The sequence below is a fragment of the Centruroides sculpturatus genome, unplaced genomic scaffold, assembly GCF_000671375.1.
Source record: "Centruroides sculpturatus isolate CEXI.00-Female unplaced genomic scaffold, Cexi_2.0 scaffold1581, whole genome shotgun sequence".
Lineage (NCBI taxonomy): Eukaryota > Metazoa > Arthropoda > Arachnida > Scorpiones > Buthidae > Centruroides > Centruroides sculpturatus.
The window spans coordinates 1-14,428 of record NW_019385787.1 but is presented as its reverse complement, the minus strand read 5'-3'; the positions used below and the strand labels follow the sequence as shown (position 1 = coordinate 14,428).

The 14,428-nt window shown below is 29.2% G+C and overlaps 1 protein-coding gene across 1 annotated transcript; it reads left to right on the top strand.

Moving 5' to 3' along the window:
- Positions 1-4,087: 4,087 nt before the first annotated feature.
- LOC111642138 (probable glutamate receptor) lies at positions 4,088-11,921 on the top strand (the record flags this gene model as incomplete). The annotated part of the gene is made up of 7 exons (XM_023388415.1): positions 4,088-4,109; positions 5,337-5,401; positions 5,484-5,581; positions 9,089-9,179; positions 11,245-11,403; positions 11,473-11,620; positions 11,692-11,921. Coding segments are annotated over exons 1-7 (813 nt in total), but the record flags the coding sequence as incomplete, so codon positions are not given.
- Between the last annotated feature and the right edge of the window lie 2,507 nt (positions 11,922-14,428).

The following is a 14,428-nucleotide window of genomic DNA, read 5'->3' as shown; positions in this document are numbered from 1 at the left end:
TGCATATGATCGTTCGAGTACCCAGATGACAGAAATCGCGAGTAACGGATTTAAATTATGAGCGCGAGTCTTGCAATTTTGTCAACAATCCCCAAGAACAATCGACAGAAAGGCGTCGAACGGACACCTGGAATCGGACCTTTCCCGTGACCCGAGTCGGTCTTGATTTTCCCCAAAACAAAAGAGAGACCAATCGGGAAGCGAGGAAGGGGACGAGGGGCCAATCAGAAGTCCGAATAGTGGGAGGCAAAACTATAAAAATCGGAAAATCAAGGTCAAGAAAGCTCTCCTTCGGACTCCACGAAAGGTAGTGACTTCTATTGTGGTGTGTCGTCGCAAAAGAACTGTGGACCCCGCCGCTTATATCTTCCGATCGTCAGTCATGACCAGCAACAGCATCTCGTCCCGGGGCTACGACCGACGCCGAAGTTCTCACACTCCGCATCTTCGAGGGAAGAATCTAGTGAAGGACTGTCGATTGCCGATGTAAGCATGTATGTTAACAAATAAACGGCTTTCTTGTGTAAAACACTTGTCGTCATTTGCCTCCTCCGTCACCGCCCACATACAACCTTTCCTTAGATCCATCCTGACGCAGGATTAATAGATCCCACCTAGGAGACGGCAACCTTACACAAGTGCCGTGAAGTGGGTTTCAAGCCCCCTATCTCCCCCGGATCGGCCATCTTACAGTTGTGCTGGATTTATTATAACATTCTCACAAAAGTTAAATATATTACTAAATTTATATCTATCTATAAAATCTATTAAGTCTGCTTTTCTTAATCTTGAATATCCTCTAAGATTATTATCTCTACAAAATTGATACAATTCATGAAGAGTGCGTGATTGTAACATTTGATCTATTTAATAAGAGGAAATAAAATCAATAAATTTTTATGCTTTCAAACACGTCTTACAAATACTGTATAACCATATCCATCAGTATTTTTTTTTAGTTTTGTGAAATTCATCTAAAGATTTTTCTCCCTTACATTTACTACACTTCTTAATTTTATTTAATCGCCTTCTATGAATATCAGTTCTCATATGATTCTCTAAGTGTGATTTAAAAAAACTTTTACGACATTCACATTATATTAATTCCGCTTTGTTCTTTGTATAATAACTTTTAAAGTATTCACTCACACAAGCTTTACACCAATGACAACCTGTAAAGATAATCATTCTAAAGATGGTTATCTTTAGAATGATTATCTTTACAATACTTACTGAAAGGTTTATTTGTATTACAATGTTTGCACTGCTTCATTTATTAAGAAAGAATTTTTCAATATTATGTATCATAATTTAAAAAGAAACAGAACTGATAACGTGTTTATTTAAATTGAGAAGAACGCACAGGAAGTTGATAAATAATAATATTACAATATAAGGTTGAAATATTCTTTTCTTGTTCAGTTCAGTGAAAACAGTCAGTATGAGTGCTACTGAAGAAATTGCTAATTTTCATTTAATGATTCCGAACTATGCAAGGTAGTGTGTTCAAGTAGGTGAATTTATTGATATAGAAGAAGAACCTTTAATAACAAAAACCAAGGTTCGTGATCTGTACAAAATGATAATGAATGAAAATAAAAAATGAGGAATAATCTGTAACTGAAAACTTTTTTGCTAACTTGGAAACAACTGATAGAAGGCAATCAGAATCATACAAAAGTTGAGAACTACAATTACTCTACTCATTTATCTTGGGAAGAAAATATTCAAAACTTATGAAATGTTCTGAGTAATTTAAATTTAAATAAGTTAGATTCTTGTAGAAAAGCCTTTGTTATAGGATATTTGTTAAATGATTGTTTTCAAATATTTCATGTTAGGTCTGGCAAAATTCAGAAAATTAACATGGTTTAATTGGTTTAAAAATACAATTACAATAAAAATTAGCTTATCATATGAAAGACGTCTCAGAAAATTATATAAAGATATTAGTGAATATAAGATTCTTCTTAAAAGCAGTCTATCATTTAATAAACTAAATTCTAAATTACCACGTTTATTTCTGACTATCAGAGCATTTCCTCAATTTAAGCCTTTTTTTACATGTAATGGGCGGTTTGTAATTCAACTGCTACTTGAGACATCATTGCAACAATCGTATCACTTGTGACATGCGTAGTTTTAACTGCTATAACCGTTTCACATGTGACATGACCGCTACAATCGCATCACTTGTGACATGACTGCTATAATAAAATGAATTCTGTCATAAAACAATAAAATTAATTTTGTCGAAGAAATTAATATTTAAACATATTTTATTTATTTATTTTTATTTATATCATATTATCATATTATATTTAACACTGTTCTTTCATATGATCGGTATGGAATCTGAATTACAATCTTTACATGACAATGCTTACGATATCATAGAGGAAATTAAAAAGTATTCTTTGGAAAATCCAAATTGCGTGTCATTCTTCGTATATTCTGACGCAATTTACGCTTGTAAAACAATTAGCTGAAACAATAATCAAGAAAAATACTGTAACAGAATACCTTGATAAAAAATTGTCTGTGCTCACTACCAGAGATGATTTAAAAGAATTGAGCAATGATCATAATGATAAAACTATGGAAATCTTAACTAGTATGCAGCAAACTGAGTAATTTAGATAACAATTTTCCTGCTGATCTCTCTGGTAAAGTGAAAGGTAGTATTCCAAGTTACAGAGATATTTTAAAAAAGTATATTGGATCGGTTTTAAAATTAAGTGAACCAACTCTGCCTGCCCATATGGTCTTAGTTTATAGTGAACAGGAGGGTGCTACATCAAATCAAACTAAGAACCTATTAACTAGTCAATTGCAACAACATATACTTGATGTTGGAATAAATGGATTGTGGAAATTGAAAAACGAAAGAATCGCTGTTGACTTAAATCATCATGATGAAGTTAAATATTTCAAAGAGTCTGTACAAGAAATTTTTTGTCTTACTTCATGCTTACCGAAAACACGACTCCCACTAATGAAAATTGTATTTATTTCTAAAACTCTGACAAAAGATGAACTAATACAAGATATGTATGAACAAAATGTAACTTTCTTGCATGATTATAGTAATAAGATATTTGCTGAAAAATTTCTGTAAGATTCCCTCTTAAATGAAACAATAAAAAATACCTCTCCTGGGTTTTTGAAGTGAAACCTGAAATAAGGGAAAAACTTATTAATCTTGGAAAGGTTCACATTCGTTGGTCAACTTGTAATGTGTATGATTACATTTCCACGATTCAGTGTTATAAAAGCCTATTTTTTGGAGATTTTGCCAGGAATTGTACTTCTACAGCGCACACTTGTAGTCACTGTGGTGAAAACCATCTTTTTAAAAATTGTACTAACAAGAATGATATACCACAATGTGTTAACTGTCTCATAAGAAAAACGCAATACAATCACAATACTATGGATAAAACGTGTCTGACTTATATAAGAGAACGAACAAAATATATGAACAAAACTCATTATATGCGTTAACTATACTGGAGAAAATTACTACCTTTGGCATTTATATTTAGGTGAACATTAATGATACACCAGTTCTTGAAACTGTAGTAGACATTATTTTTTGGTGCTTTGCAGCTTCTATTCGCTTGCATTACATATTTTTTTTTAAGGGACAATTAACATTCCACAAATAAAACTTTTATTTTGTGAACATTTTATAAATTTTGATGTATTAACCAAACTTTTATTTATGTTTGCCAACCTCCAATTCTGCAAGATGTTACTCTATGTATTAAAGGTATTCATTATCCTAATTAACTGTATGCCTAATTTCTAAGGTAAACATATCTATTTATAATCTTGCTTATTGTACATAGTTTGTATATAGTTTGTTTTAAGTTTGTATCTAGATCAAATAATTGTTATTATTATCTTATGTACTTATTGATTTACTCTATTTTATCATCTATACTTTTTCTTTATGTATGTATTTATATTTAATATCTATCATTTGTGTAAGTGTAAATAAGTAAGTAGTACTGTAAACTAAACGTGTATAACCGGTAATGCACGAAAGTGGGGCCAGTCTGTACTTTGTATGTACGAATAAAAAATGATGATGATGATGTATCATGGTAAAACGTTTCACATCAAAAGATTACTAATTATGTGATATACATCGATGCTAATATTAGGCCTACTATTTTCAGGTAGTTAACATTGAACGATGACCATAAAATATAAAAATAAAGATCCTTGTTTAACGATATAAGTTGTGTTTTTAGATTAGCAAGTTATTAGTTTTTCATAAACACTGTTCTTTAACTACTACCATTAATAATACATGATTTGGACAAAACCCAAAAATAAAGTTAACATTTGTGTAAAAGTAGTCATTTCTAGCAATTTATTGGCATTTCTTTGGATCTATTGTGACATTAACAGCGATCATGTTTCAATATTATGGTGAACATTTTGAGCGATGATTCTTTCAAATGAATTTTATGGTGCAAATTTTTTCTTGCTGAAAGAAACGTGTTCCAACAGCAAAGAAATTACATCTCAATTCTTAAAATGTTTGCATTTGTGGTTTGATGAACATCACGATGAACTTAAGCATACTTTTTGTCATAAACGATCAGCTCACACTCATTAAGAAATGAACAACAGAAATATTTTCTTACATATATTTTCTTACATCTACAGCTTTTGATGCGCTTTTTGTTTTTTCATTTTATATACGAAAAAATCAAACAATATTTTATTAACAATAGCCTGAAATCTGAAGCGTACCATCTATAAATGTAATGAAGATGAGTTGATAAAGATAATGATGATAATAATAATAATAAGCGCAGAGCCCAAACAGTTAGGAGTTGAAAGTTGAAATTTGGTACAAAGTTTGAGTACATCACGAAAACGCACACTAATAAAAAATTTTACGAAATTCCCCCCGGGAGGAGAGAGACAGGATAAAGACTTAACACTCATTAACAATGAAAGTGTTAAGTGACAATGGAAGTGTCAACAATGGAAGTGTTACGTAACGATGGAATTGTTAAGAGAAAGCAACGTGAAAGACGTAAATGCAATTTTTTTGTTTTTGAAAAAAATCAAACATGTTTTTAGACTAAAAATTCTCTAATTAGTCTGAAAACAGGGGGACTCAATTCTTGCATTCTGTGAAAATGGGTAAGGTTGACTATAAATAACCTAATAATCTTAATCTTCGCTATCTTTACTTTTGCCTGAGCAACGCCAGGTTCATCTGCTAGTTAAATATAAAAATAATCAGAGAATAAAAACTAAAAATGTAATAAAATTCAACAGCATTTAACAGTATTATTGTTTTCTAATAATAGGTATTTTATTATTTCAAATAGGAGTGTCCAACGATTCATATGTTTGGAGAGTTGCTGGAGTCAAAGTAAATAATATCTTTTACTGTATAAGAAAATTATAATAATAATAAAAATGGCTTACAAATAATTTGTTTTCATGTTTCTCAGGATGCAATGTTAATGAGATATGATGAAGATGAAAGACAAATAACAGGCGGAAAGTTTTTTCCATTTTTCAAAGTTATCCAAGAAAAACTAAAATTTAGGTAAGTGTCTTTATGTCAATTTCAATAAAAGTATGTTACATTTAATGATAAAACTTTAACAGTATATAGATGCGGGTTTTTACACTTTTATTTATTTTTTAAATTAATCATTAAAAATGTTTATTTGCTGTAGTTTTAAAATAACTTAGAAATTAAAATAATTGTTATATAATTTAATTAAATTGTTAATTATAATAATGCAAATGTTTATTATACGTTACTAATTGCCCTGTTTTCGTATTAAACAGGAAAAGCAACAACTAATTAATGATACAATACTTTAACACTTAAGTGCTTATGACCAGCATGTCTATTCGTAGACACCCTGTAAAAATTCGAAAATTTCAAAAGTTTTTGCCAACAGATGCCAGCACTTGACGGTAACGTCTTCTATACCGTCTGTTTCACATATTTGCGTCCAGGTGGCTTTCGCTGACTTATAAATTTTTTTTTTTGTGATTTCTTTCTTCATTTCAATATATTTTAATAATTTTTTATTATATTTTCAGCATGTTCATGCAATAATATTACTATAATAAGTTTATTTATTCATAATAAGTGAACATATTATAACAATTTAAATCTTTATCCTCATTTTTGTGATTTTATATATTTTTTTAAATTTTTTTTTAAATTTAATTTAAAATATTAGCAATGTTAAATGTATTACTACTGGTAATAATATTTTTATTACAAAAATTTATATTATTGTGCGATATAAAGTAAACATCGTACATTAGTTTTTATGTCGGTTTGTAGAACAAAGAAGTTCTGATTTCAAACAAAGGATTTATATAATCTGTGATATTTTTAAAACTAAAAATGATACATTGATAAATGTTATGTCGAATCGTACAGAATACACAACTGAAGAGTGTTAATTTTAACAAAATGTTACAAATTTTTACAGATAGATGTCAGTTCTGATATATGAAATTTTTTTCTTTCGAATTTATTTTTTAATTTTATTTATAAATATCGTATTTAAAACTACAAATATTAGTAAATGTATTGTGATTTTTTTCATATGAATATAACAACAACTTGATTTTTGGCAAATTTTTAAAATAATATAACCTGACTGACCTTGAATGACCTAAATGACCCTTGGTCGTTAAGGGAAGTAAAATAAAGTACAGGGGCGGTGAACCTAGGCAACTAAGAGTTAAGGTTTTGGTCAAAACAACTTTATTTAATGCATTCAAATATCAGCATTACTTAATAAAAAATAACAAGAAATTTAAAAAATGCAATAGAAATTCACTATTTTGATTCTGTAAACAGTTGATTAATTTTTTACAAATATTCAGCAAGATAAAAATGTTTTATCCATCTTTATCTCTAAGAAGAATGGCAGTTCCACTCAATGCGTAACTCACATGGGAAGAAATAGTGATTGTTAATTAACATGGGTATTACTATATAATTAATAAATCTAAGCAAGATGAACTAAAAATAATAAAAAAGATAATCAATGTAAAGAGATAAATGGCAAACTCGAGTTATATGCTTTAATAAAAAAACTTCATTCATCTGTAAGAAATTTGCAAGTACAATAAAATCAGATATCTCTGTACAAATAAGTCGTCAATATAGCGATTCTAACAGTTAATAGGACAAAAGCGAAATAAAAATAAAAGACATATAATTTGAAAAAAAACGTATTACATATGTAACGATCCGTCAAAAAAAACGAAAAAACATTGAGATTAGAACTTTAGATCTAGTTTAATGGTCGAAGAATTAATAAAATTTAGTTAATAATTATGTTAAAAGTATACAAAATTTTACTAATTCTTCAACCATTTTTGAAAATTCCAGAATATATTCTAAATGTAATATCGCCGTCTTCCTTCGCGACCCTTTCACTTCTAAAAATTTGCGTAATTGTGCTAAACTACTATAAAGTAGTGCAACATTTGCTAATAAGTCTGATCAACACTTTTAGTGAATGCTACAAATTTAAAATAGAGTTTGTATACTTTTAACGTAGTTATTAACTAAATTTTATTAAAATTTATTGGAAGACACTCCGACAGTTCCTTTGTTAGTGTGCATTCCGATGGCGTACCCTAACTGTATACCAAATTTCACACTTTTAGGTTCAGCGGTTTGCCCTGGGCGATGATAAATCAATCAGTCAATCAATGAATCAGTCTATCAGTCGACACAAGTAATTTTATATATTTAAATGGAAAATCAAATGAAAAAGTTGTGCAAGATATTAACAGAGAAAAAGTGGAAAATGTTCTTAGGAAAATGAAAATGAGTAAAACAGTAGGCACTGATTGGTTTCTTGTTGAAGCTTGAAAAGGTTTGTGTGAAAAGAGAATTAATATCCTTTGTGACTTTATGAAGAAACGCGGGAAAAGATCCCAGATGAATAGAGAAAGAGTATTCCTGTGCCTGTTTTTGAAGGTAATAGGATTTTAGAAATTACAGAAGTATAAAGTTCGTTATCTATACTATAAAGATTTTGGAGAAAATTGTAGAAGAAAGGATTAGGCAGAAATTCGTGATTGGAGAAAAAAACTTTGGCTTTTTTCGCAATAAGTATGACTAATGCTATTTTTGCTCTAAAACACCTGATGGAAAGGCACAGGAAATGCACAAAGAATTACACATGATGTTTCAAAAAATATGTTAGGCTTAACAAAAAAATGTACAAGGGAGCAGTGGCCCAAGTTAAGATCAGTATGAGCACTACAAGAGTGTTCTGTGTTAATGTTCGTTTACATCAGGGATTGGCCCTTACCTCTTATTTGTTTCATCTGATAATAGACGTGTTAATCTTTGACATGAAGTTTGAGGCTTTGTGGAGTATGCTGTTTGCGGATGATATTGTGCTGTATGAACTGTTTCAAACCAACGCTGACAAAAACCTGAAAGATTAGAAAAATGTAAAAAAAAGAAAAAACATAAAGATTAGCAGAACTAAAACAGCTTATTTTTCTCTGAATGGTATAATATTAAAATTTAAAATGTGCCGCTCTAATTGCTACAGCGTTTTATGCTTATATTGCTTAGTGTTATTTTTGTTTTATTACCGATTTATCTTACTGTGTTGTTTGGCCTCGTTTCTGTCCTTATTTATGACGATGTGACTACGACAAATTAAGTAAATTATATACTCGTAAAAATTTTTGTCAAATTGTGTAATTAACAAACATTTTATTTTGCAATTCACCTACAGAAGCAATACTTTTTTCTTATTATACTTTTTCATTTAAATATATATTTATTTCGGCATATTTATAAATATTATTTTCAGTGCCTATATGTACATTATTGTTTTAAAGGTATTTGTTTTATTTACTTATAGTAAAGTTCGTTTATCTTTTAGATTATGTACGTAATGTCAAAGAAAAATGTATAAATTACATAATTTACACATTTTTATATTGGTTTCAAAAAAAATAATGTAACTAAATACAGAGTATAATACAAGAAATTATAAATTGTTCAGGTTAATTACTTTTCATATATTTAATTGGGACGTTTAAATAGTTATTTTGTAGTGCATCCAATAGAAACTGCCGCAGGATATGAAGATAAAAGTGGTAAGTGGCACGGAATTACGGGACAAGTTGCAAACCAGGTGAGTAAACATAAAATTCAAGTGTTCAAAATAAGTTAATGTGTAAAAAGCTAATTTTAAAATCAAAAATCTAAAAGTAATAAATAAAAAATTTCTTCAAGTCGAAAAAATTAAGCTTTAGTTATCAATGATTTTTTAGGTAGTCTGATAAAATGGCTCTTTGATTAAATTTTTATATGTAGGAAAGAAATATGCTACTATTACAATATTTTTAACAGGCTTTGCACATGTAACCTCATGAACAGTTGTTACATAAGTATAAATATATTTTTTGTAACAATTAAAGTCAAAGTGTTTCGAAAAAAATTATTTGAGAGATTTTCTTGCCTTTATATCTACTAACGAAATGCGCTGGTATATTTCCGTAATTTAAAATGCCCGTAATTTAAAATGCGCTGGTATATTTCCGTAATTTTTTTTTGGTAAAGAATTGTTGAAAAAATTTGTAATACAGTAGAACCTCCATTATCCAGACCTCCATTATCCGGATTTTCGATTATCCGGATTGTTCATAATAAAAAAAAATTTTTACGAATTTGATGATTTGTACTTGTCGAATTACGATACTGTTTATGTACGTGATGCAATGCATAACTTTTTTTGTTTCAACAATGTCTCACCCAGCACAGTGGTCGTAAACTCTTAAATATATTTTACGTAGTAATAAAAATATAACTTGACATACGTATTTATAAATAATTTATATTCAAATTACATTATTTCTATGACCAAGAACGGCGTAAGGCATGGACGACGTGGGCCACCGCTTATGCCTCGCGGTCCGAAGGGCCTCGCGTTTCGAAGGTTTATGCATTACTTAAAAGCCGTGAACGCGACGAAAAAATTTTACTCGTCATAAAACGATAAATAGTTTGTCAAATTTTTATTCATAAAAATTTGACAAACTATTTTTTGACAAACTGCTTTTTATTTTGACAAACTAAAAATTTGACAAACTGCTTTTTATTTTATAAAATTTGTCTTCTTGCGCCACCAGAGGGCCTTTTAAACAATAGGTAGTCTGTTAGCATTGGTTGGTCAGTAGTAGTCCAAATTCAATACGAACGTTTGTTTCTTGAAAATTTGGTCACGATTTAAATACAGTATTTACTTTTAATATTACCGATACGGCATCGAAAAATAAACGTGTTGTATTAACATTAAAAGAGAGTATTTGTTTCGATTATCCGGATTTTTCCTTATCTGGACTACCTTCATCCTCAATTAGTCCGGATAATCGAAGTTCTACTGTATTAGAATTTTTGTCAGATGATAATTTTTTTGTAAGGTAAAAAATTTTTTGGACAGACTGTATCATTACTTAACTACAAAAATTACCAATACGAGAAAAGTCTACAATTACGAATTTTTTCAACAATTCGACAGGGGGAAAGATTAAGAAAATCTTTAGTAAATTTTTTAAACGCAATTCTCCAGTAGATATAATGGCTGGAAATCTCGAAGTGGAAACGTTAAACAAATCAGAAGACGACTGTAAGATCCAGCAGTTCCTATTTTAACTTTATAATTTTAATTGGATATTTCTGTGTTATTTTTTAAAAAATGTTTTAATTTGACAGCCAAGCAGCCTAAAGAGAAAGGTTAAGTCGTCAAAGGTTTATATTTTGAAACACGGGATAAGAATAATTGGTCGTTACCAAATTTTTTAAGACAGACTGTGTCTTTAGTTAAGTTAAAAACAACTGCCGTCTGACAAAAGTTCGTCAAGTAAAATAATATTGTAAATTTTTAAACATTTTCTGTTTTTAATATGTAGACATATTTAATTATACACATACGCAAATTTATTTATATGTATTAGACCTTATTTATCAATAATTTTATGTAGGTCGTTTGAGCAAAAGATCATCTGATAAAATTTAAAAAAGTATAAACTGAATATATTTCGTACATAAAAAAGTATAATTTAATAAATTATACAATACCCTTAAAAGGTAATACAAGTTGTATAACAGCACAACAATTTAATTTGATGTTTTGTCAAACAACGCTTTAAAATACATTTATTATAACTTCAGCTTTTATAATTAATTTTTTATTTCAGGAAGCAGATGTGGCCTTTGTACCTATAATTGTCAACCACGAACGCTTCTCTGCAATGGAGTTTACGTCATTGTTTGTATTTACTTCTACAGTTTTTCTTATTAGAACTCCAAATAAAGTTTTTGATTGGAATTCTGTTACGAAGCCTTTTACTTTAAATGTAAGTAACAATAACAAGTCTTAAACTATAACTAAAACTCAAACATAAATCTATATTTCATGTAATCAGGTTTGGATCGCTATATTTTCTATTGTATTGATATTTGGACTAACTCTACATAAAGTGATAGAGAAGGACTTTGTTGCTGCAAAAACAGGAAAACGATGGACTCTATATACAGTTTTTTGGAATTTAGTTTGTACGATTCTGGGCAAAGGTAAAATTTTTAAATTGTGATATAGATCAAATTATGAGTTTTACAATAAACGTTTTTCTAATTTAATTTAGAATTGAATCTGGAGAAAGTGAAAAGTTTTACCTCTAGATTGATGATAGGAATTTGGTTGTTATCGATTGTTGTTTTGGTATCCGGTTACAGCGGAGCATTAATGTCTTATATGACGTATCCTTTAACTGAATCTTTTCCAAAAGATTTTCAAGAACTTGCTGTTTTTGTCCGCAACGGTGAATACTCTACCGGAACATACAAGGGATATAGTACTTGGAAAGATATCATGGTTAGTGTTTTAAAATTAAAAATTTATACTTACTTTTATGAAAAGATGGCTTCTTCTCTGTGGTTTTTTTTATTTCAGTATTTGTTCATTATAACGATCGAGTTTTATATTAATATAATTATTAATTCTAGGAATCAAAGTCAAAAAGTATTAAAATTTTAGGTGAAAACATTCTGTCGAATAATAACTCAATGACTATTGCAGAAGGCATTAAAAAAGCACAGAATGAACGATTTGCATACATAATGTTTGAAACTTTTTTAAATGACTACATCAGTAACGTAGAAAGGCATAAATATGTGATATCGAAAGATTCTTTTCGTACATATATGGGTGCTTATGCAATCAGAAAGAATTTTCCATTTAAGAAGCATATGACTAACATGTAAAAAATTTATAAATTTATTCATACTTCATACAATAATTAACATTTATTTATATATATATAAAACAATTTTATTCTAGAGTAACTCGCATGTTTGAAGCTGGAATGTTTAAAGAATTGAATTCTAAAAAAGTTAAAGAATTCCAAGAGTCATCAAAATTCCGTCCATTATCAATTAAAGATATCAAAAGTCCTTTGTTACTTATTGGCATTGGATATCTAATGTCTTTATTCTGCTTAATTATTGAAATAATACTAACTAAAGTAATTAAAACTGTTACCTGTAATCAACTTTTCTAATGTGAAATTATAGAATTTAACTATTATATTAATTCTGCTAACCTTTTTAACACAAATAAGGTATAACTTTATATTTCCTTCATACTGTCTATTAGTTATAGTCGACAGAACAAAACACTGTTTAAATTAAGTAATTGAGTATTATTAATATATTCTAGACAGCGCATAGTTATATTACGGATTACCTATGAAAAATTTAAATTTATTACGATATTGAAACTAACATAATTTTGGATATTGTAATTCATTAAAATAATAATTATATATAATAATTAACTTTACAATTTTAAACTATGTAATGTTTCATACTGTAAATATTAGATTTAATCCAAAAAATATCACAAAAATTCTATAGAAACTCTTTCGTTTATGCGAAAATGTTTTTGAAATAATTATGTATACAGTAGATCTCCCTATAAAACCGTTTTCTATAGTTATGATTCCTATAAAAATTTTGGCAGTATCCGTAAACAATCCATAAAAAATAACTCCTATAATACGTAAAACGTCATCGGGCAGCCGAACTACTTTCCCGTTGTCCGTAGCGCCACGCTCCTGACGTTTAGGCGGATAAATTGAGTTTAGTATGGTCTGTTCATATAATTATATATAAATTAGGTACTGTATATATAATTATATATTAACTTAATTTATTGAAACTTTATTATAATTATATATATGCTTTCTGCCGCCTGGCAACAGCTACGGAGATTTTAGGCTAGTAAGTTGAGTTTATTATTGTCTGTACAGTATGTAAATTAGGTACCCTAAGTCTAATACAGCACTAATTTTATACATTTCTTGTGAAAGAAACATTTCTTATTTAACGGCCATAAAAATTATTTATATTAAGGATGTCTCCAAAGGTCAACGAAGTTTTCGCAGAAAAATAATATCAGAAATCGCGGCCGCGGTTTGATGCGCTGTTCCGCGACGAAACCAAGCTTTAGCAACGGGCGTAGTCGAACGGTACACACTCGGTAAGCAATCCTACAATTTTTTGTTTATAACGTAGTTTATACGGATTATTTAAAAAAAAATATACGTATTTTGGAAATGTTGAGTCGAATTAGTCTAGAATCGATTAATTTTATGAAAGAAAACTTTTGAAACAGCCGTAGTCCGTAAACTATGATTCCTACAAAATTGATTCATAAAGAACGGAACGTATCTACCGTCTTATAGGGGGATCTACTGTATATAAATATTTGTTGTTGCTTAAGTCACTGTGTTTGGAATATTTATATACTTTACCTACCATAAGTAAAAACTATTATTATCATGTTTTATTAATGATTTGTTAATTACATATACAGTAGACCCCCCCTATAACGCTTAGATACGTTCCACGTTATTCGAATTTTACGTTGTAGGAATCATTAAATACATGAGCAAATCGCAGCCCGACACGTGTGAAGTTTACGGTCTAAGGCTGTTTGAAAACCTTTCTTCTATAAAATTAACCGATTCTACACGAATTCGACTTAACATCTCCAAAACATTTCCATAAGTTTTTGGAAATAATCCGTATAAACTATGCTATAAACAAAATAAATTGTAGGATTACTTACCGAGTGTGCACCATTTGACTACGCCGTTGCTTACCCTTGTTTTCGTCGCGGAGCAGCGCACCAAACGGTAGGCCGCGTTTTCTGATAAATTATTTTTCTGCGAAAAATTTGCTGAACTTTGGAGACATCATTAATAGAAATAATTTTTATGACTGTTTAATAAAAAATGTTTTTTTTTTTTTTTTCACAAGAAACGTATAAAATTAGTGGTGTAGTAGACTTACGATACCTAATTTACATACTATACAGAC